General features: G+C 37.5%; 1 protein-coding gene and 1 long non-coding RNA gene across 3 annotated transcripts in view; one reads left to right on the top strand and one right to left on the bottom strand.

Annotated features, from left to right (window-relative positions):
• LOC126713166 (TNF receptor-associated factor homolog 1b-like) overlaps window positions 1-1,959 on the bottom strand; it is a 30,981-nt gene extending 29,022 nt beyond the window's left edge. The window contains exons 1-3 of one of the 2 annotated variants that reach the window (XM_050412843.1): window positions 1,860-1,959; window positions 746-875; window positions 443-612 (exon numbers count right to left, since the gene is read on the bottom strand). In XM_050412843.1, coding sequence (XP_050268800.1) covers window positions 443-612; window positions 746-875; window positions 1,860-1,890 — 331 coding nt within the window. In that variant the 5' untranslated portion in view covers window positions 1,891-1,959. The remainder of the gene's footprint in view (window positions 1-442; window positions 613-745; window positions 876-1,859) is intronic. The other variant, XM_050412842.1, reaches the window with a different exon arrangement.
• Window positions 1,960-6,448: 4,489 nt separating this feature from the next.
• On the top strand, window positions 6,449-14,226 carry LOC126706290 (uncharacterized). The gene is made up of 2 exons (XR_007648548.1): window positions 6,449-6,618; window positions 13,819-14,226. It is a non-coding gene; the product is annotated as an uncharacterized LOC126706290 (long non-coding RNA).
• Window positions 14,227-24,390: the final 10,164 nt, after the last annotated feature.

The raw sequence follows: 24,390 nt of genomic DNA, 5'->3' as shown, positions 1-24,390 counted from the left end.
GAAAACAGTTAAAGTTGAGGCTTGATTAAGAGAGTTAACCACGTATAACCATGAAAAAAAAAAGGGTTGTATGGTGATGCGCGCGTAAACCAAAGGGTTATTATGTGTGATCAAATGTATTTATATTTTAGTAATATGATAATGTGTTATATCCTTATTGGATAGTGTAAACTCTCCTAATAGAATTCAATCTCTTAAAAAAAAGCACTAGTAAAAAATGACATGTAAATTAAGGAAGTGGCAAAGAGTATAACTTCAAATAAAATAAAATGAAGGATAAGAATACAAGTGATTTGTTGAGTTTTTATAGTCGACCCCAAAATATTTTGAATCAAGCCTTTATTGTTGTTATTGTTATAAAGTCATGTCAATAATTATGAAAAAATTTATAAAAAAAATGGTTACCTCCTCAGACTTTTTGAGTATGCAAAGAGTGGAATACCTTCAATAGTCAGGTAGTTATCCCTGATCTGATCATGCAAGAAAAACCGGAAAATTGCATGCACTTCCCAACCAGGAGGACGGAAATCTGCTGCTTCAATTGCCAAGTAGAGAGAGATGTGCTCGGTTACATTCTTGTCCTTGTTTCCACTGGGGTAGATAACCAATTTCCTGTAAGAAAGTCCCTAATTGGTTGATGCATTTTAAAGATTTCATGAAAATAGTGATAATGAAGGCCGTGTCCCTATCAAAAGGTAGCTATGGCTTGCTCTAGATAAAATTAACAGAGAAAAAGAAAATGTACCACTTGTAACCTCCAGATTCAAATTCCCCCGTTTCATATCTTTCCATTGAATTCTTTGCAAGTAATGAAAATGATTTAATTTTGACTGTGAAGTGCATTGTTGGTGAATCTGAAGTAGATCTTGAAATGTCTGCAAATTGTGTTCACAAACATAGGAGGTAAGAGCTAATAATAATAATAATAATAATAATATATATATATATAAAATATTGCCAATCATGTAAAATGAGATGATCATATGATAGGGTTGTTTGGACATCTCTTGTGTTTGTGCATGTGCATTACAACATTCAAATTTTGTTGTGAAATAAGATGACATCTCCCCTATTATCACCATGGCAAATTAGTACATCAGGTTATAAAAAAATCCTCATAAATGTTTCTTTAAGATGAGTATATAAAAAATTGAACTCCTCAATCACTTTTCAAATCCAATGAAAATCACAGTACTCCGATTCAATTGAAGGAAATCAAAATGTCTCAGAAATGAACTACAAAAAAAATAAGAAACATATATTTTATTTGCAATCTCATAAAGGAGCCAATCATTTTAACTCTTTTGCATTATTTTCTTTTGGTCCCTTTTTGCTAAATATATATTTGGTTTTTGAAAATTATTTTGTTACAAAACTTCTTTCGCAACTTATTTAATTATGTAGCCTCTTTTTTAAACTCAATTTTTTAAAAGTTGAGTTTCAACGTGGAACTCAATTTTGCTAAAGTCGAATTCTATATAATTCAAGAACGCAGAACTTGAGTTTGAGAAAATTGAGTTTCAAGTTTGGCACATATCACTAAATTGCATAAAACTCGACTTCGGAGAAATCGAGGTCTACTTTAAACTTGATTTTGAGAAAGTCAAAGACTACATAACTAAATAAGTTGTGATAGATATTTTTTAACAAAATAATTTTCAAAAACCAAATATTTAGCTAAATAAATACCTTTGGATTTGAGTTCTAAATTGATACGGTGGCAATTGTAAAAAGGGGCTAAGTTGCATAAAGGAGTGATATAACTAGTCAAAGGATTTCATTCATGCAAATAATGCTTTCATATGTAAAAACTAAAAAGACATATACACACTAAGAACATAAAGATATATATAGTATACCATCTGGGTTTTCGAAGATAAGATTGGCCATGGTAAGGAAATTGACCAGAGAGCTGTGTAGATGCCGTTCACAACAATAAGATTGGATTTTTTCTGCTTAAAAAGGCAGAGAGAGAAGCTGTGTTATTCCTAGCTGAAAGTGTTTTCCAAGTATATCTGTTAGCTGTTATCCTTTCCTTGAAGGAGTTCATTTTGTAGAAGGATAAGCATCCATTCTCTGCTTGTAGATGTTTTCCTAAAATTTTAAACTGTAGTACGTACATAGCTAGGAGCACGCATTCTAATTAGCAAACATAAAACCCTTTCCAATCTCCATGGACACAGGGCTATATAATGCCAAACGCTTATAGTTCATTGTCTGAACCACAGACATGTCGTTTATCTTGATTGTTCATAAATATGCTATTGGATGTCATACATTGAATATATATATATATATATATATATACACGTACTCGCTATAAAAACTTAGAAGCCAACAGAATAACTAAATAAATTAATATTCTAATTACTTTTTTTGTTATATATTTAAGAATTATTACATCAATTTAAGCGGCTAGTGTAAACTAAATTATATGAATTGGCAAGTAAATTTTAGAAGGTGTTTGGTCAAGTCAATTCAACCTGGTTTTTTTACTTTTTCATTTCTTTTTTTCAATTTTTAGAATCGTGGGCCCCACTAGTGTAATAGTTGTTTGGAAAGTATTTTCAGTTTTTAGCTTTCCAAAAGCTCAATCCAATTTTCACTGTGTCAAAACAAAAAACCAGAAACTAGTTTTTGGTATTTTTCGGAAATTAAGAACCAAATTTAGTGGCAATCTTGTAAATAAGTCGAAAAGTTGTGTGACCCACACCATATGTTTTCTCATTCAAACTCAACAAACGACAAATGAAAATCCCTTGTCAAGTCTCACTCATCTAACACTAAGCCTAGTCCCATTTCCTGCCATCGACCCTGGCCATTGGTAAGTACTCTCTCTCTCTCTCTCTCTTACACACCCAACTCGCCACAATCAACAAACCATTGTTGACCCAAGCCACCACCCGAAACCTTTTCTCTCTAAGATCCAAATTTGGTATTTTGTGTGTTTGCATGCGCGCATGCATGCGCTTGGATCCACAAATTTTGGGTTTTTTAGGTAAGGCTTTGGCTAATTGAGTTTTGGCTTTAGCTTTGGCTAATTAGGGTTTTGCTTTGGCTTTGGTGGCTTTCTTGGTCACTGTGATAGGGAGAGAGATAGAAAGAGAGTTGTGTTCATATGCAAGGGAGCTTGAATGGGATTATGAGAGGAAGAGGGATACAAAGGAGAGAAGGGATATCGCTGGGCTTTCACTAGATGACCGTTGTCAGTGTTAGAAAGTACAACTTTTCCTTAAAACTAAAAAAATATAACCCAGAGTAACATTTTTAGGTTTTCACTTTTTGAAAACTTTTTTAAAAAATCTATATAATATATAAGAATTGAAATCTAGCATTTATTACTATTGTACTCCTTTTTTTTTTTAGGGGGGGGGGGGGGAGGGGAGGAGGAGCGGGGGACTTGTTGTACTCCTTTTGAGCCACATCAATGTAACATTTCAATCCACTTCAGTCCATTCAAACCACTCAGTCTAATGCAGTCCACTTCAGTCCACTTAGTTCATTTTGAACTAATTGGACCTTGTGAGAGTGTCTTTTTCAGGATACTCAGGCCCAAGGATCCCGGGCCTGAAGGAAAAAGGAAAGGATTTGGTGGACCGGGCCTTGACTCACCGCAGCTAACAAGCTGTTTAAGAATCAAGTGAATGCAGAAAACACTCCTGACAATATACAGAAAAAATGACAAACAAGGATATCGAAGAGTGCCAAAAATTAACAACGTAAGTTCAGAAAGAAAGAAAAACAGGATTAGCAAGACGATAAAAAAAAAGAGTGCTGTGGGGATCCTGAGAATTATGAAACAGTATTTCATTAACACATTATATGTTTGATTACAGAAAGCTCACTAGGACGTGATACAAGGTCCAATCAAGCTCAAAAATTGCAGTCTTGAATGGCTATTTCAGCCTTCAAAACTTGCAAAGTTTGATTCTCGTTGAATCTGAGTATGTGCAATAGTGGCCTTTACAGGATATCGGGAAGCAGTATTTGTTTTCCCTTAGTATTTTCTTTCTGCACAGATTTTTCTGATAGTTTTTTCCTAGAGAATTTCTTCTTTCTTGTGTTTCTTTTCTTTTTTTTTTTCTCGCTGCCTTCTTCACAACCCATCCCCTCCTTTTATAATGGAGTTTTCTGGGCGTCCCGGGGAACCGTTGGTTCCCCTGTTTTGTTCTTTTGCAAACAGAGCATGCTCTGTCTCCATCGTCTCGGTAAGTCCCTTTTCCGTTTTTTCTTATTCTTTCCTTTTCTTGGTTCTGATTCCTTCGGAAGTTTCTGGTTGGCCATCCTCTTTGGGACGTGCTGAGGTATGCCCTTCTCGGCATCCCCATTTCTGGCGTCTTCCTCTTTTTCCTTTCTTTCCTTTTTGGGCGGAATCCTGTTCTGCCATTTTTGAAAGTCATTTGTTACCATTCTTCTTCCCTGACCTAGTTCCCCGAGGTCCTTTTCTGTCTGTGCCATTGAGAGGTCGCTCGCGTCTTTTATTTCTTGTTTTTCTTCTTCTGTCTTCTTTCTATCGATCTATCCCAGTCTTCCTTTCTATTTGTGCTTGAAGGGATCTGCGCTTATTGAGGATCCTTGCTTCTTTATACTTTGCCGTGGTTTCTTTTTTGGACGCTTCTTTCTTTTCTAGGCTTCAGGATCCTCTGGGCCTTCCTTTTATTCCCCCATGAGTCATCCGTATCTATTGCTTTGGGCTTAGCCTGAATTTTTCCTTTTGGGCTTGACTTGTTCTTCTGTTTTGGGCTTATTTTATTATGGCCCTTTCTTTTCAGACCTCAACAGACCTTAAATTGATTCATTTTGTGGGTTGCCTTTTAAGTTTTTGGTTAAAAATATAAACAAAATGGGCATTAGAAATTAGAGATATATGTCCTAAAAAAGCAATAAAAATAATAAATATTCAAAAAATTATCTTAAAATTCAAGTTTAAAAAAAATATAGACATTACACTTATATTTGAGAAGAAGAAAAAATGGTACAATTCTAAAGTTATATAGTAATTTAAATTTAATTTAACATGTTACATGTGTTCCATGGAATAAGGGTGTACATTTTTTACGATATTCTTGGATATTTTAAAATTAGTCAACCAATTATGGTATATTAAGAAAAATCATTTTAATAACTTCTTCTCCATTTATATGAAACAATATTGTAATTATGTAATTTAAATCTTTTTATTAAATTGTGTTTAATATATATATATATATATCATTATTTATTGTTGTTGAATGCAAAAAAGTAAAAATGGATAAATACGAATTACTATTTACTCACACAATTAATTTGTTAGAGATGGGTGTTGACACCCTATTTTGCAACCCGTATTTAACCTCATATGGAGGGTAAAAAGGTAATTTCACATTGAAAATATGCATCTTGATTCTGGTCATTAGATCCTTAATCTCATTTCACCAAAATGATCTTGATATTGTAACGATCAAATCGACTAGTCATGAGCCCTAATCGGACCATTAGATTGAAAGTTATCATCAAATCAAGTTTTAATGGCTGAGATGCACTATTACAAATTGAGTATGATTATATGTGATTATGAACAATTGATTTCAATTGGTTATAAATATAATCAATTTGAGATCGATGATGTGTCATAATTTGATTGGTTAGGACTACATTTTATGGTAGAGTTGCATACACCTAATTAACTAGATAGTTAAACATTAATTATTCAATGAGTAATTTGTGCAATCATCTTTTAATTAGAGTAAATTTAGAGCCAATTAAGTCTGAAATGGGAGTGATTGGAGCCATTTAATGTTAATTGGGAGCTAATTTGGGGACCTATTAATGTTAATTGTGCTGAAACCATTTTCTAACAAATGAACTCTGCTTACCATTTCATTGATATCTCTCAGAATATTTTGAATCTGTGAATGAGATTATTTTTTCCAGAAACTAGACATCCGGAGCTTCAATTTTAGCACAAGAATGAGACAATTCCGATCAGAATTGAGGCAGATATGATTTTTCAAAGTTGGCTTTATAAGCTGTGACAGCAGCTATGGGAAAACCGAATTTTGGCTTGCTCCTTACTCCCACCAATCTTTCCATTTAATGCACCAGATTTCCCCAAATGCTAAAATGAGGTCTAGGTTCATGATTCCTTGTCAACTCTTATTAAACGGTCTTCTATTCATATTTCCTCCACCACTACTATATAAACCCCCCTCTCCTTTATTCCAAGACACAAAAAATCCCCATCTCTTCTCTTCTCTTGAGTTCTAGTGAAGTTGAGTAGTCTTGTCATATCTTGGTCTTCCTGAGACTCAAGGCATTGAGTGAGACTCACTCTCCCTCTCCTAACTCTTCTTTTCCTCCAATCTTAGGACCTCCATCAAGAATCCCCTCCTCCATTATATGGATCTTGAATGAAGGTATAATCTCCTTCCCTAACTATTTGTTTATATTGCCATGATAAGAATTTAAGATTAAAGCATGATAATTCCCTTGAATATGTTTGAATGTTCTTATGTGTTCTTCACATGTTCTTAGTTGTTCATCACATGTTCATGCATATCACTAGATTTAATCTTAAATCCACATCAAAAATATGAAAAACATGTTTGTTTAGTAATTCTTTCAAATCCTTGAATCTAGGTTATCACTATCCACACACATTCACTAGAGTTTATTTTTCAATCCAAATGCCATGCTTAATAAATTGAATTAGAGTTTATCATATACACACACATTAAATTCAACATACAAATTTATTGACATATTAGATGATGTGATATGAATGTTGGCCACCATAGTCTAGAAGACCGGTTTCACCGGGCAAGGTGGGTGCCTAACACCTTCTCACCTTATAACATAGCCTCCAAGCTTAGATCAAGGGTTAGTAGATCAAATGCTTATCCATGTAATTTTTTATTTTTAGATTGTAACTAGGAAACAAAGCCATGTACTTTATCTTAGATTGTATCTAGGACCAAAGCCATGTAATTTTTCTATGATCAATGTAAATTCAATTTCAAATTAATAAAATGAGAAATTTTTCATTCATAGTTTTCTTATTTTTCCAATAATTAAATAAGTGGCGACTCCATTGTAAAACCCTTAATCTAAAGGGGGAAATACAACTAGTCGAACCTCCATTTTAAGAGGCAATAACACAACTCCACTCATTCACGTGGGTTTGGCCCAACATCCCATAAAAATGGGCCAGGGGCGCGGTCTCTCACAGTGGCGACTCCACTGGGATATTGAGGGCTAAGCTTCAATTAGGTTATGGTGGCCAACCATGTCATTGTTTGTTTATTGCTTTTTGTATATAATATATCTAATATGTCATTATATTGCATTTCATGCATCATTTGCTTGAATGAAATTTATTTTATTTGTGTGCTAGCCCGGAAGCTCGGTAGTATTAGTTGTGGATTGTGGTCTTCCTGAGACTCACATACCCAGCGGTGAACCTACCACCCACCGCGACAAGGATCATCTTGGTTATGCCATGGTGGTTCATAGGGACAAACTGTACCGTTCGGACCAACGCGGCGCTCCTGGCGTCACAAGTTGGGAGGTACGACGTCCTGCTTATGGGGACCTTTAACCTACCTTCTACCCATGTTGTAATGACCTATAGAACCTACCTTTAGGTCGGTCCATGTAATTTGCATTTCATTACGCATTTGTTTGGCCGTTGTTTGAACCATGATGACTCAAGTCCAACGCTTGAGCCCATCATGATTGTTTGAACATTTTATGTTGTGAATGAACTCAAACCCAAAAGCCTAAGATTGAACTCTACTTGAAATGAAGCCCAATTTGTTTCTTGAACGGGTCTAAGCCCAACACTTGAGCCCATCAAAGGTGTATACGCATGATCAACATCAAAGGCCAAAAGCTCACAAGATGCATGCCTTCCAAGTGTAAGCCCAAGCCATTTCAAGTAGATACCAAGAGATCATAATCAAGGTTCAAGCCTTCCAAGTGAAAGCCCAAGCCATTTCATCATAATCAAGGTTCAAGCACACCAAGCCTCAAGCATCCTAAATAGACCAAGAGAAAGCAAGTGGCCCAACTTTGCCTCACTCCACATTTGGTTTGCAACATCGTGGTTAAGCTTAAAGTTTGATTGTTTATTCCATGTTTCTATGTTTCTTTGAATTCAAATTTTTCATGTAGCATTTAATGAGCTTTGTTTGTGTATATATATATATATATAATAAAAAAACAAAAAACAAAATTTCAAAAAAAAAATTCAAGATTTCCAAATTTCCCAAAAAAAGAGAAAAATTTTCAAATGAAAAAAGCCTTTGGACAAGGGGCATTGAGACCTTAAATCATTTAAAAAAAAATTCCTTGAACTAGAGGCATTGAACTTCCTAGTGACTTTTTTAAAAAAAGACCCAATTTTTTTCTTTCTTTCAAGATTAAAAAGAAAAAAAAAAAAAAAAGAAGTCTCCTTTTCAAAATGGTACATGAGGATCCCTTGGACAAAACATTTTTAGAATCTTGATGTTTAAAGGCTTGAGCAATCAACTTGTACCAAGGAATGATTAATTTCATTTGATCCATGTAAAGACTTTTGCTACTTGACTTAGAATATAAGAAGAAATGGTCTTAAAAGGCAATCAAAAAGAATCCATCCATCAAAAAATCCCAAGAATCCATGCACTTGATCCAATTTTCAAAAGACTTTTGTTTCACATCATTAGAGCATTCATACTTTTTCTTTTAAGATGAATTTATTAAAAGAGCTTGAATCACTGTGCCTACAAGCAAGCATTACTAGGGATAGGAGGCCATCTTTGGTTAAACCAAATTATTTCCTATGACCTAGAATGTTCATCATCCATTGCTAGCCCATTTGAGCCTTTAAACACTTAGCCTCTTTTTTGCATAAACCCACTAAAATCTAAACCTAGGGTGGGAAAATTCAAAGTATGCATGCTTAAATCTCATGTTAAGGAGGAGTTGACCTTGTAGTTTTGAAACTAATTGATAAAGCGCTCCTAGAAGACATGAAAGACAAGTAAAGAATTCATTGAGTTAAAGATAAGAGATCATCAAAGTAAAAGGAGTTTTCACTCAATCAAGGAAAGAGAAATGAAATTCCATCAATGTGAGAGAAAACAAAATGTGCATCAAGTTTGAAGAACCTGAAATTCATCATGCCAAGAAGAGTAGAAGGTTCATCCAAAAGAAGGTTCATCCAAAAGAAAGTTCATCAAAAAAGGAAAAGATTCATCAAGCACAGAAAGGTGCAAGTGCATTGAGGCAATAAAGAAGTCTAAAGAATGCATCAAAATGACCAAAAATCATTAAGCTGAGAAATACAAGTAGGGCAAAAGGTCCCCAAAAGTTCATTCAATCAAGAGATGAAAGACAAAAAACAAAAAAAAAAAAAAAAAAAAAAAAAAAAAAAAGGAGCCCGCTAGGCTGAAAACCCAAAAGTGCGGTCTAGGCAAAAGTTAGGGCCAAAAGGGAAAGAAAAGAAAAGAAAGCCCGTTATGCTGAAAACCCAAAAGGGCGGCCTAGGCAAAAGCTAGGGCCAAAGAAAAGAAAAAAAAAAAAAAAAAAAAAGGTAAAATCCTAGCAAATTGGAAACTTGAAGATGTAATCTAAAAAGAAAAGGATTTTACAAGATGAAAGTCTAGAGGTATGATTCAAGATGAATGAGCATAAAAACAAATGTTGATACAAGTGACCAATGAAGACTAGTGAGAAGATGAGAAAGAAGAAATGTGACAACTCCTCCAATACTTGATTTTTGAGTAATGCATACTTGGGGGAACATCATAGGGAATTTTGAGCCTTTTTATATCCTTCATTTCATAACCTGAACTCGGCCTACATTACAACCCATGAGTAAAGACCTCCTTGAAGTCTTGCTAGTTGTAGGTGCATCTTAAACTCTAATAATATCTTTCTCTTGAATTAAAAAGGAAAAATGCTTAAAATTGTCAAACCCCACAGGATGATATGTCCGAAGACAAAATTTCTCAAATTCTCAAATCCTCAAAAGAACTTCCAAACCTGGAGCACTCTCCTTGTTTGCACCCAACAATGTGATTCATAAATATTATCACATTTCATTTCTTGATTGCCTTTGGAGACTCAATCTGACGATGTTTAAAAGGATGTAGCAAATTTGATTACATGAGTTTAATGATCTTGATCCTTTCTAATCAAAGAGATTTGTTTGGTTCTTAAACACTTTGATTTTCCAAAATGGTTGTTCAAAGGATCACATCTTGTTCAAAAAAAAAAAATGGAAATTTGCTTTTTTTCAAAAAAAAAAAAAAAAATCATTCTTTTTCAAAATCCAGTTCTCTTGAACTACGTCTTGACCTGATCCTCTGTGACAGAGGTACGTAGGCAGCCTTGCAGAGACTCGGTCCCTTTCACTCAAACAACCTTGGAGAACAAAGTCAAAATAATGTGACAAAATTGTTTGGGTGCATGTTAGGCTAAACTCATTTGTTTTGCATTAAGCATGTTTAAACTTAGAGCATTGGCCTATTTATATTGTATGCAAGTTTTCATGATAATTGGTTTCTAACAAGCTAGAGAAAGAAAGCCTTTTTGCAGGAACCAATGATGACGGACCGTGATCTTCTTTCATGTTCCCCAATTGTCGCAACATCAAATGAACTCAACTTCAATTTAAGCATGGAATATGCCTCAAACTAGGGGCATTGGGTAAATACTTCCAATTCATTTCAATGAATAAATCCATTGCTAATTTAAATTATCTTTTTGCAGGAATTAAGCAAGGACTTATCCAGTAATCTGCATCAACTCCCAACCAAAGTTGTTCTCATCCAAAGGATAGGTTTTTCAAAAAACATCATCATGAATAAATCTTCATCACTTTTACTCCATCTTCATCTTCTTCACTTTTTGATAATGAACAAATCTTCATATTTCAAAAAAAAAAAAAAAAGACAAAAGACAAAATTTTCAAAAAAAAAAAAAAAAAAAAAAGAAGAAGGAAATTTTCAAAAAAGGCCTTGGGACTACAGGCATTGGGCTCGTACTTCTTAGGTTGCTTTCAAAAAAAAAAAAAATCATCAATCAAAATTTTCAATTCCTTGAAAAAATTCAAGATTACCAAATATTTTTTTTTTTAAAAAAAAAAGAAAAAAAAGAAAAAGTCATCAATCAAAAATTTCAATTCCTTCAAAAAATTCAAGTTTTCCAAATTCATTTCAAAAAAAAATCTTCATTAAATTCTTCTTCAGGAACAGAAAGCTATCATCCTCTTCCATATTTCTCCAGTGGTGCAACATCAAGTCAATTGTCCATCCTCAACATTCATCGAAGCATGGAATATGTCCCAAACTAAGGGCATTCGCCAGGTATGCCAAAATCTTTTCAATGAATAACTCTGTTACTAATTGAAAGTATTTATTTTGCAGGTATTAGGGTAAAAGGCCCACACACATCGATATGAATAATACCTTTCAATTCCATCGGACCTCTGGGAAGCATGTCCAAAATTCAATTTCATCGGACCTCTGGGAAGCACGTCCAAAACTTCAATCCATCGGACCTCTGGGAAGCACATCCAAATTCAATCCATCGGACCTCTGGGAAGCACGTCCAAACTTCAAACCATCGGACCTCTGGGAAGCACGTCCAAAACTTCAATCCATCGGACCTCTAGGAAGCACGTCCAAATTCAATTTCAATGGACCTCTGGGAAGCACGTCCAAAATCAAACCATTGGATCTCTGGGAAGCACGTCCAAACTTCAATTTCAATGGATCTCTGGGAAGCATGTCCAAACTTCAAACCATCGAACCTCTGGGAAGCACGTCCAAACTTCAATTTTAATGGACTTCTGAGAAGCACGTCCAAACTTCAAACCATCGGACCTCTGGGAAGCACGTCCAAAACTTCAATCCATCGGACCTCTGGGAAGCACGTCCAAATTCAATCCATCGGACCTCTGGGAAGCACGTCCAAACTTCAATTTCAATGGACCTCTGGGAAGCACGTCCAAACTTCAAACCATTGGACCTCTGGGAAGCACGTCCAAAACTTCAATCCATCAGACCTCTGGGAAGCACGTCCAAATTCAATTTCAATGGACCTCTGGGAAGCACGTCCAAAATCAAACCATTGGATCTCTGGGAAGCACGTCCAAATTTCAAATCCGTGGACCTCTGGGAAGCACGTCCAAAACTTCAAATCCATCAGACCACTGGTAAGTATGTCTTGTACTCATTTTTTTCAAAAAAAACACACAAAAAAAAAACACAAACACACAAAAAAAAAAAAAAACAAAAACAAAAGGGGGGGGGGGGGCTGCATGCATGAACTACGTTCAGACCTGATCCTCCCACTAAGAGGTACGTAGGCAATCTCCCTCGAGATTCAGTCCACATTTTGATCCAGAACATGACCGTCTGCATTTTTATTTATATGCATCATACATTCACCACGGTTAAATACTGATTGCAAAGTTAGGTGTCTCTTTCATACATTGGCATTCGCTTTTCAAGCTCTGCCAATGAGGGGCATTCTGTTGACACCCTATTTTGCAACCCGTATTTAACCTCATATGGAGGGTAAAAAAGTAATTTCACATTGAAAATATGCATCTTGATCCTAGTCATTAGATTCTTAATCTCATTTCACCAAAATGATCTTGATGTTGTAACGATCAAATCGACTGGTCATGAGCCCTAATCGGACCATTAGATTGAAAGTTATCATCAAATCAAGTTTTAATGGCTGAGATGCATTATTACAAATTGAGTCTGACTATATGTGATTATGAACAATTGATTTCAATTGGTTATAAATATAATCAATTTGAGATCGATGATGTGTCATAATTTGATTGGTTAGGACTACATTTTATGGTAGAGTTACATACACCTAATTAACTAGATAGTTAAACATTAATTATTCAATGAATAATTTGTGCAATTATCTTTTAATTAGAGTAAATTTAGAGCCAGTTAAGTTTGAAATGGGAGTGATTGGAGCCATTTAATGTTAATTAGGAGCTAATTTGGGGACCTATTAATGTTAATTGTGCTGAAACCATTTTCTAACAAATGAACTCTGCTTACCATTTCATTGATATCTCTCAAAATATTTTGAATCTGTGAATGAGATTATTTTTCCCAGAAACTAGACATCCGGGGCTTCAATTTGAGCACAAGAATGAGACAATTCCGATCATAATTGAGGTAGATATGATTTTTCAAAGTTGGCTCTATAGGCTGTGACAGCAGCTACGAGAAAACCGAATTTTGGCTTGCTCCTCACTCCCACCAATCTTTTCATTTAATGCACCAGATTTCCCCAAAGGCTAAAATGAGGTCTAGGTTCATGATTCCTTGTCAACTCTCATTAAATGGCCTTCCATTCATATTTCCTCCACCACTACTATATAAACCTCCCTCTCCTTCATTCCAAGACACAAAAAATCCCTCTCTCTTCTCTTCTCTTGAGTTCTACTGAAGTTGACTAGTCTTGTCATATCTTGATCTTCCTAAGACTCAAGGTATTGAGTGAGACTCACTCTCCCTCTCCTAGCTCTTCTTTTCCTCCACTCTTAGGACCTCCATCAAGAATCCCCTCCTCCATTATATGGATCTTGAATGAAAGTATAATCTCCTTCCTTAACTGTTTGTTTATATTGCCATAATAAGAATTTAAGATTAAAGCATGATAATTCCCTTGAATATGTTTAAATGTTCTTATGTGTTCTTCACATGTTCTTAGTTGTTCATCACATGTTCATGCATATCACTAGATTTAATCTTAAATCCACATCAAAAATATGAAAAACATGTTTGTTTAGTAATTCTTTCAAATCTTTGAATCTAGGTTATCACTATCCACACACATTCACTAGAGTTTATTTTTCAATCCAAATGTCATGCTTAATAAATTGAATTAGATTTTATCATATACACACACATTAAATTCAACATACAAATTGATTGACATATTGGATGATGTGATTTGAATGTTGGCCACCGTAGTCTAGAAAACCGATTTCACCGAGCAAGGTGGGTGCCTAACACCTTCCCACCTTGTAACATAGCCTCCGAGCTTAGATCAAGGGTTAGTAGATCAAATGTTTATCCATGTAATTTTTTATTTTTAGATTGTAACTAGGAAACAAAGCCATGTACTTTATCTTAGATTGTATCTAGGACCAAAGTCATGTAATTTTCCTATGATCAATGTAAATTCAATTTCAAATTAATAAAATGAGGAATTTTTCATTCATGGTTTTTTTATTTTTCCAATAATTAAATAAGTGGCGACTCCATTGTAAAACCCTTAATCTAAAGGGGGAAATATAACTAGTCGAACCTCCATTTTGAGAGGCAATAACACGACTCCACCCATTCACGTGGGTTTGGCCCAACATCCCATAAAAACGGGCCAGGGGCGCGGTCTCTCACAATGGGATGTGAGGTCAACTTTAAATACCCATTCTGTAACAAAAAATGACAGCCATACCCAAGAACTATACACAAAATGGTATCGTTTCAACAAGAAATAGCTTGAAAATTGACTAAGTGTTTGTCCTCGGGTTCAATCTGAGGAGGAAGGTACAATGGGATGGATCTTTTCTCTCTTTTGTTTCTCCTCCACTATTCTTTTCTCTTCCTTTGATCCAGATGCTTCTTAGCTTTATATAACTCAGCAAGGATGCACCTAGATCTTACATTTGGAGGGTTATGATCAAACTCTCCTGACACTTGTCCCATAAAGACCTTGCTAGAAGGTGTTTACACCAGAATATGAGCTGTGAAGAACACTATTCATGATCATTTTCCCATTAATGTAGCCAACTAAGTAGTTGCAGTGCATTTAATGCGGAGAGGATGGTTATCTCGTCCTTCTTTTTTCTTCTCTTCCTTGTTTTACACCAAGTTACCTTTGTCCCCCCTAGGATTGCACCGTCCTCCCTATACACCTGATTCTCGGCCTTCCTAGCTTAATAAGGAGTCTCCGGTATCTTCATCAATGGCAACATCCTGAACTCCTTATTAGTAAAATAGGTCCTCTCTAAGGATTCCTCACGAAATTCTCCTCCTCGGAAATACCCTTGCCTACTTTATTATTGCTTTGGATCCTCGTGCCTCCATAATAGCCCCCAAAACCGCACTTTCCGTTCCTACCCTAGGAGAGGGAGGTTTTGTTTAAGGAGAACTGGTTGCCACAACATGCTTCCTACAAGTTCCCAAGTGAGAGCATCTCTTCAACTGACTGAGACACGCTCCTAACGCTTTGCAATCCGTAACTTCGCCATAAATGCTACGGGTGGCTTGCTGTCCCCCAGTTCTACGGTCAAATTCTCGTCCTATGGCCCTCATTTCTTCAATTAAAGAGGCGGGAAAATCTCCACTTCTTTTTTGTCTCTTATATAAGGGGAAGTTTGGAGACTCTTCCCCCATTTTACTCCTTTTAAAGCAAATAATACTCCTTACTCCAGATAATTCGCCTGAGGATCCTCTCTTCTTAAATTTTTGTAAGTGTTTTTTGCTTTTGATTCTTTCTTCCTGTGACAGATTTTGTTTTTAAGTCTTCCTTTTCTTTTTGCTACTTTCCTGACAAATGGGTAGATTCTTTAGTTTAGTCGATACTCCCGAACACAAAGAGGAGTTTTGTTAAGGACATATTTTGTGTAATTGACTAATCCTTTGACAAAACGCAATTTACTTGCATTTAGGTAGATCTAGGATGTGTTCAATAATTCAAGAAACCTTGTTTCAAGTTCAATTGTTGAAGTCATCAAGTCTATCCAAGAAACAAGTGAAGAAGTGCTGAGTTTTTAAAGCTTGATAGCTGTTCGACACCTCTCGACAGCTAAGCTATCTATCGAGCTTCTTAAGGTGTTTCTTATTGCAATCTCGACACCTTCTCGATAGCTGGTCGATCGATCGAGAAATATTCTATCTCCTTGATAGCTTCTCGACACCTAGTGGATCGATCGAGATGTTCCTCGACACCTTATCTGTCGAGCTTTACGAATTTCAGATTTTCAAATCTGATTTTCAGCCCATACTGACATGTATGTGTAGGGTTTCTTTTCTCACAACCCTAGACCTATATAAGGCTTATTTTAGAGGCCGTTACATAAGAGAATATAAGGAGAACATATGCAAAAGGTGATCGAAGCCTTATTCTCTCTAAAAGAAGCTACTACGTCTTTGCGCCTTAGGGTTTTGTAACCAAGTGCTTCTTGATCTTCATCGTGTGGATGAAGTGAAGAACTTTGCAGTCAACATCTTCTTCTAGTTGGTAATTAAGTTGTGTACTGGGATCCGTGTAATTGGTTAGTCACGTACTAGGATTCATGCATCAAAAGGGTGGCGTTCATATATTGAAGAGTTCAGAGGTTCTGAAGTGATAAAAGGTTTCTGCTGTGAGTTCATCTAAAGCGATTGTAGAGCTAAGCGGCAAAGGTTTTGTACTAGATCTGAAACTTCTCTTTACTATAATGGATTTCTTTTTGGGAAGGTTTCCCCCCAGGTTTTTTACTGTGAAACTAGTTTATTTCATTGGTTTTCCTGGGTCATCATATCTTGTCTAATTTATTTTTCCACTGCATTATTTTGACATGATATTGATGTTTGTTTGTTTTAACAAGTTTTATTCATAATAAATCTAATTAACAACTTGGGTTTAAAACTTGTTAATTCCATCAACTGGGGTCTAAATTTCCCAACTAGTTTAAGAAGCGATATAGGATTCCTAGCAATGCATCCATAGAACATTACAATCCAGGAGAATGGCATGAAAAAAGACCCACAGAGGCAGTAGCAATTCCCATGATAGCATTTATCAAAGGTGGGATGAGGCTTCCTATAGTTTGAGTAACTAGGGATTTTTTGATTCTTTATAGACTCTGTCACACCCAATGTGCCCCAAATATGTTTAGGATTTTGGGCGGTGTAGACGCCATGAATGAAAGGATGGGTATAAATCTTACCCATCACAATATAAATTGGGTTTATAGTTTTTAGAGGAATAACAAAGCGGGGTATTACCTAAAAACTAGGGTCCTAACAGTTAGATTAATTTCTTGCCTCCCCAAGACGAACCAGGGTATGGACAAGGATTTCCTCTTCATTTCAAGGGAATGGCATGATGGACTTTACTACCCGACCAAAGATGGCGTTCCAGTTGGGGTGGCTTAGGGATACCTTTAAGATCTTGTATTATTACGAAATGAGAACACACACATTTTATCTCCACCTTTCTATAATAACCTCTTTCTTTCTTTTTCTTTTTCTTTTTTTTTAAGAAGGCTACTGCCAAAAGACGCAACTTGGTGAACTTCGACTTGTTGAACCAGGTTCTTAGATCCAAGATCTTTTTGAATCGAGATGGCCAACTCCGAGCAATGCATGTCATCTTGGGTTTCAAACCCATTTCTACTCGCTTCCAAGTTTCAAAGAACGTAATCAATGCAAGAGATCCACGTTTGGCACTAGTTGACATGGCCATCGAGGGATTCATTAGAAAGCCTCCTCCTGCCGGAGCCCAACTTGTGGAGCTCCCAGTCTTTACAGATCCTCAAAACTTAACTGAGGAAGTTATATCCTCGGACGTCGAGCTTAAATCACAGTCTAAAGGGATTGAGGAAGAGACCCTGGAGGAAAGTACTAAAAGCCTCATCCACGATGAGGATTTCGAAGTCTTCTACCATCAGGATGAGATTGAAGACATAGCATCCAGCTCGAGGCTAGTTGTTGCCTCAATTAGTGCAGACCAAGAGGCCACTATGATTCTCAAAGCGTTGGTGTTGGAAAAAAGAATGCATACCTTTTGTCCTTACTAGAATCACACACTGGGGGTGCCACTCCTGAGGTTCCCATAATGCCCAGACCCCCACTCTTGCCCCTCCTCCTGCCTTTCAAACCGAAACAGTTGACAAAAAATGGAAGAGTGATAAAAAGGGAGGCAAGGGATCCTCCGAGGAAGGAGAAATCCATGAAGAGACTTCTCCCGAACAAAGTAAGGCCACTAAAGTAAGCCGAACTCAACAAAGGAGGGGGGGAGAGACTTAGGACATGATCCCTAAACACCATTCCCGCACTCCTAATTGGAATCTTCCTCTTATACTGGACGGAGCCCCCCTCCCTACGAATTCTTCAATCCACAATTTTAACAACAAAAGGTCGAGCTATATAGCCAATTCGGTTGAGCAAGCACTTCTACTTCCCCGAGATATGGCCAAGCTCTGGAACTTGAAGAAGCACTAGATATTCTTGTCCCTAAAAAGGGATTTAGCTCTGGTACATTTTCTTTCTCCTTGTAGTCAATTCTTGTTTTTGTTTTGTTCTTCTATACAGCATTTAACTTCTACTCTTTTTCTTACTTATGAATGCTTACGCCACCCAAGCAGCACATGTGGCCGAGGGGTGGGTTAATCAAGCCCTTTATGAGAAAAAAGAGAAGGAATCAAAGTGCTATGCCGCCCAGAAGGCCTAAGCCCTGGCTAACAAAAAACTAAAGGAAACTCTCCTTAAGTTGTTCGAGTGCAACAAAGCTAGGAAAAGTGCTAAAGCTGCAATTGAAAGCTTTGAGAGGCAAGCCCGGGAATAACTCCATCAGCTAAAAAAGGTAGAGGGTTAGCTCTCCCTTGCTCGAGCTCAAATCACTGAACTGAGTAAGGAGCTAGCCCAAAAATCTAAAGAAATTGACAAAATGGAGCAGACCGCATACGATTTGGGAAAAAAAGAAACTAAAGCACATCTCAAGTCTCAAGTCCCAACAGTATGTCAAAGTTTCTGCCTCTAGACTTGGATCAAGGCTTTGAATGCCGTCGATGTAGACCCCTCTTCTGAATTAAGAAATCCAAAGAAGGTGTTTTACCCCCCAGCCATAAGGGCACAAACATCTGCTCCACCTCCAACCAGCTTTACCACTCCTACGCAGCCTTCCTAAGTTGAGGATCAACCTCCAAAGTCTAGCAAGGCTGCCTTGATGGCCTCCATGGTGGTAGACGAGGCTCACTCCTGAGGCAGAGTCTCATCAACAACTGATATTGCTCCCCTTGTATCTCAACCTGCTACAGAGGATCAAACAACAGAGAGGGCAAAAAAAGAGAATGCTCCTGAGGGCCAAGGGATGAAATAGATGTTAGGTCGAGGACCTATTTTGTTATTATTATTATTTTATTTTTGTAATGAAGTTGGTGAATACTCTAACGAGTTAAAGCTTCACCCCCTGTTTTGTTATATACTTTTCTAGTTTCTAAACTTATGAATGAAAAGGTTTCTACTTATCTTTTGCCACATATAGTTTTCCTTATTCTGTAATAACAATTCTTTTACCCTTGCCTTAATACACATTCTGAACTACATGACTCTTTATTGAATACATTTTTTTTTTTCATCACATTTAATTTACCTAGATAGCCTACCATTCTGCAGCCCTCAGCACCAAGTTCTCCTATGGTTAATGTCAAAGGATGAGTATCTCCATAGTTGGTTGACTAAAGTGCAAGGCCTAATCTAGATTTCAATGAAACTGACTTAGAAGAAACCAGGTGCTGTTTTATACCAAGTTGAAGATCCTAGGAATCTCATCTATTGAGGTCCTACATTACAAGTTAAACGTTAATTTACCAAAGGCAGATGATCCAAGGAGTCTATCCTAGCCTTGGTTCTACTTAATCCATGATGACAAGTTAGGTGTTAATTTACTCAAGGAAGGTGATCCGAGGAGTCGAACTTAGCCAAGTTTCTGTTTAACCTAGGATGATAAGTTAGGTGTTAATTTACCCAAGGCAGGTGATCCGAGGAGTCGAACTTGGCCGAGGTTCTGTTTAACCCATGATGATAAGTTAGGTGTTAATTTACCCAAGGCAGGTGATCTGAGGAATCAAACCTGGTCGAGGTTCTGTTTAACCCATAATGATAATTTAAGTACATTTTTAATCAAAATGACAACAATAGAGATGATCAATACATTCAATTGCATATAAGCAAATAATTATTTACACAATTTCACATTAGAAATAATATTTTCGTAAATTATTCACATTCCATGGTCGGGGAACTACAACCCCATCTCAATCTTCCAACCGATAAGCCCCTGTTCTGGCTATAGAAGTTACCTAATAAGGCCCTTCCCAATTAGGACCTAGCTTTCCCTAGGAGGGATTCTTCATACTTTTGACCACCCTTCGCAAAACAAGATCTCCTGGAATGAATACCCTGACTTTTATCCCTTTATCAAATCCTTGCCTAAGCTTCTGCTGGTACTGCACTAATCTGACCGCAACTATTTCCCTTCATTCCTTAGCTAAATCAAGGTCAAGGGATAGTAGTCATTCATTGCTGCCATCGAGGAGTTGGCCAGACCTTAATGTTGGGAAACTTGCTTCTGTAGAGATAACTACTTCAGATCCATAAGTCATGGAAAACGGGGTCTCACCCATAGATCTTCTAGGAGTTGCGTGATATGTCCACAAAACATGGGGCAGTTCGTCCACCCACTTTCCCTTGGCGTCTTCCAATCTTTTCTTTAAACCATCCATAATGACTTTGTTTGTCGCCTCAGCTTGTCCATTACTTTGTGGGTACGATGGGGTGGAATACCTATTCTTTATCCTTAAGTCACAACAATACCTCCGAAATGCCTTACTACTGAATTGAAGCCCATTATCCAAGATAAGAATGTTCGAAACCCTAAACGTCGTCACAATATTTCGCCATACGGATCTTTTGACATCTTGATCTCACATGTTTGCTAATGGTTCAGCCTCGACCCACTTGGTGAAATAATCAGTAGCAACAATGAGGAATCTTCAATTCCCTGTTGCCTTAGGAAAAGGCCCCACGATATCCAGCCCCCACTATGCAAAAGGCTAAGGGCTACTTAATGAGTTTAGCACTCCCCCTAGTTGATGGATGTTAGGAGCATATCTCTAACACTGGTCCCATTTCTTAACGTACTCTTGGGAGGACTTCTGCATGTTCGGTCACCAATAACCTTGTATTAAAGCTCTATGGGCAAGTGACCTACCCCCTATATGACTACCACAAATTCCTTCGTGCAACTCTTCCAGTAATATTTCCATTACTTCAGGATGAATACACAGTAGGTACGATCGCGAGTATAAGCGTTTGTATAGTTTTTGATCCTCAGATAACCAAAACCTCGGCGCCTTCCTAAGAATTTTCTATGCCTCGATCTTGTCCTTGGGTAATATTCCATTCCTGAGAAATGTAAACAATGGATCCATCGAACTAGGGCCCACTCGCATAAAGTGAACTCCAACAGGAACCGGTACGTCATAAGCAGGTAATGCATAATCTTCCACAAGTATAATCCTAGGAAGATTCTCCCTGCTTGCGGTAGCCAAAGTTGCTAGCAAATCAACATGAGAATTTTTACTTTGAGGAACTTGTTCGAGTGTAAAAGAATGAAAGCACCCTAACAAATGCTTAACTTGATTTAAGTGCCAAAGCATCCTTGGGTCTTTAGCCTTAAAATCACCCTGAACTTGTCCCACTATGAGTCTTGAATCACAATATGCCCTGATAATCTTAACTCCAAATTTCTGCATAGTAGTCAACCCTACCAATAGAGCCTCGTATTTTGCCTCGTTACTTGTTGCTAAAAAGCTAAGCCTCAAAGACTTTTCTAAAGTGATTCCATCTGGTGAGATCATCACAATTCCTATCCCTAATCCTTTCCGGTTGGCCACGCCATCCATAAATAGCTACCAAACTTGCTAAACTTCCACTGAACTCACTCTCCCTCGGTCTTTATCCCCTCCTCAGAATCACCTAACTCCTCGGTAAATTCTACTACCAAATCCGCCAAAATTTAGCCTTTCATAGCCGTTCGGGGCAAATACTTAATGTCAAATGCACCAAGCATAGTTCCCCATTTTGCCACTCTTCTCGTATAATCCAACCTTCGAAGCAATGCTTGTAGGGGCAACTAGGTCAAGACGATCACGGTGTGGGCTTGGAAGTAGTGGGGCAACTTCTTGGTGGCATGGATGATAGCAAGAATTGCCTTCTCCAAGTAGAGATACTTAACCTCGGCGTCCTAGAGGGATTTGCTAACATAGTACACTAGTTTCTAAATTCCCTCATCCACCCATATCAAGACCAAACTCACTACATTTTGGGCAACAATAACATATGCATACAAAACCTCCTTTTTCTCTAGCCTAGACAAGACTGGTGGATGAGCTAAATACGCCTTCAACTCCCCAAAAGCCTTATCACATTCCTCGAACCAAGAAAAATCCTTCCATTTATGCAATAGCTGAAAGAACGGTCTACATCGCTCTACGGACCTTGATATGAACCGATTAAAGCTACTGTCATTCCAATAAGACACTGAACTTCTTTCGAATTCCGAGGAGGATACAACCCGTGAATAGTCCTAATCTAGTCGAGATTAACTTGAATCCCTCGATGGGTGATCATGTAGCCTAAAAACTTTCTAGACCCTACACCAAAAGAATACTTAGAAGCATTTAAGCGTAACTTGTGCTTTCTTAAGATTGTAAAAACTTCATCAAGATCAGACAGATGCCCAGACTCTTCTTTACTCTTAACTACCATATCATCAATGTATGCCTCCATGTTCTTTCCCAACTGGCTCTCAAACATTCTAGTCATCATTCTTTGATATGTAGACCCTGTATTCTTTAGTCCAAATGGCATTACTTTATAGTGATAATTTCCTGTTAGGGTAAGGAAGGCTATTTTCTCTTGATCGAGAAGCACCAACGCGATTTGATGGTAGCCTTGAAAAGCATCTAGAAAATTCATCCTAGGATGTCCATACGTTGCATCAACTAATTGATCAATTCTCGAGACAGGAAACGGATCCTTTGGACAGGCTTTATTAAGATCTGTAAAATCCACACACACTCTCCACCTCCCCGATTTTTTCCTTACGACCACAGTATTAGCCAACCATTCAAGGTAGAAAACCTCTTTGATTTCCCTAGCCTGTTTAAGCTTACAGACCTCGTGTTTTACAGCCTCGACATGTTCTTTAGACGAACGCCGAGGTAACTGTTTCTTCGAGGTAGCTTTAGGGTTAACATTCAAGTGGTAGCAAATAAACTCGGGATCAATCGCGGTTGCTACATATGCACTCCACGCAAAAACATCTAAATTACTCTTCAGAAAGTCTACCAGCTGCTTTTTATCCTTTACTGGGAGTAGAATCCCAACTTGAAAGTATTTATCTATATCCTTGCCAATGACGACCTTTTCCAACTCCTTACATGATACTGGACTATCTGAGGAGGTAGGCGGCCCGGGCTATGGTTGCTATAATGTTGGCACCACTTCCGAAGAGCCAATTTTAGCAACATGATGATCAACCGCCGCCACCATACATTGCTTGGCCACTAATTGGCATACCACTAGCTCTACCACCCCCTCATTAGTAGGATAGTTTACCTTAACATGCAACGTAGATGAGACTGCCCCCATGGCATGTAGCCACGGTTTGGCTAAGATGGCGGTATATGGTGAAAAAGCATCTACCATTATGAAATTCATGCTCACCACCTTATCCCCAGTTTGTACTGGCAATCGAATCATCCCCTTCGGAATAATAGTGTTTCCATTAAACCCGATCAATGGAGCATCATATTGGTCCAAATCCTCAAGTTTGAGTCCTAGACATTTAAACAAGTCAGAGTACATAATCTCTGCCTCACTGCCTTGATCAACCATCACCCTCTTGACATCGTACCCTGCTATCCGCAAGGTTTCCACTAGGGCATCATTGTGTGGCTGAATCGTTCCCAACTTGTCTTTCTCGGAAAATCCTATGATTGGTTGCTCCAAAATTCTGGCCTTCTTACATGGTGCCTCTTCTTCGGATTCTACATTTGTGGCAACACTAACATTACCTTGCTAATTGGGTGAGATTCTTTTCTTAGGGTTGCAAAAATGACGTTTATTTTTCCCAGAGATGACCAAGGTACTCCACTTCTCTGTGGTCCTGTCGTAAGTTGATTTCTTTGACTATCTTGCTACTGCAAAAATTGCTTCAACTTACCAGCTTTAATCAACTGATCAAGAAAGGCTTGCAAAGTTCTACATTCTTCGGTCATATGACCTTAATCCTGATGGTATTGACAATACAAATTCTGGTTTCTTTAAGTTGGGTCTCCAACCATCTTATTTAGCTATTTAAAATAAGGCTCGTGCTTAATCTTCTCTAGCACTTAATATATTGGCTCTTTGAACACCAAGTTCATCGCTTAAGGACCGGCAATACTATGGGGCGTTTGATTATAAAACTCCCTCCTTGGCCGGGAAGACGCAACCGGCCTATCAAGCTATCCTTTCGATCAGGTACAAAAGCCTTAGCTTTACCCTTGCTAAAGCTCTGGTTGTCCTCGACCCTTTTATACTCCTCAATCTGATCCGTTAATTGATG

This window comes from Quercus robur, chromosome 2 (assembly GCF_932294415.1).
Source record: "Quercus robur chromosome 2, dhQueRobu3.1, whole genome shotgun sequence".
NCBI lineage: Eukaryota > Viridiplantae > Streptophyta > Magnoliopsida > Fagales > Fagaceae > Quercus > Quercus robur.
This window is presented reverse-complemented; position numbering and strand designations above follow the sequence as displayed.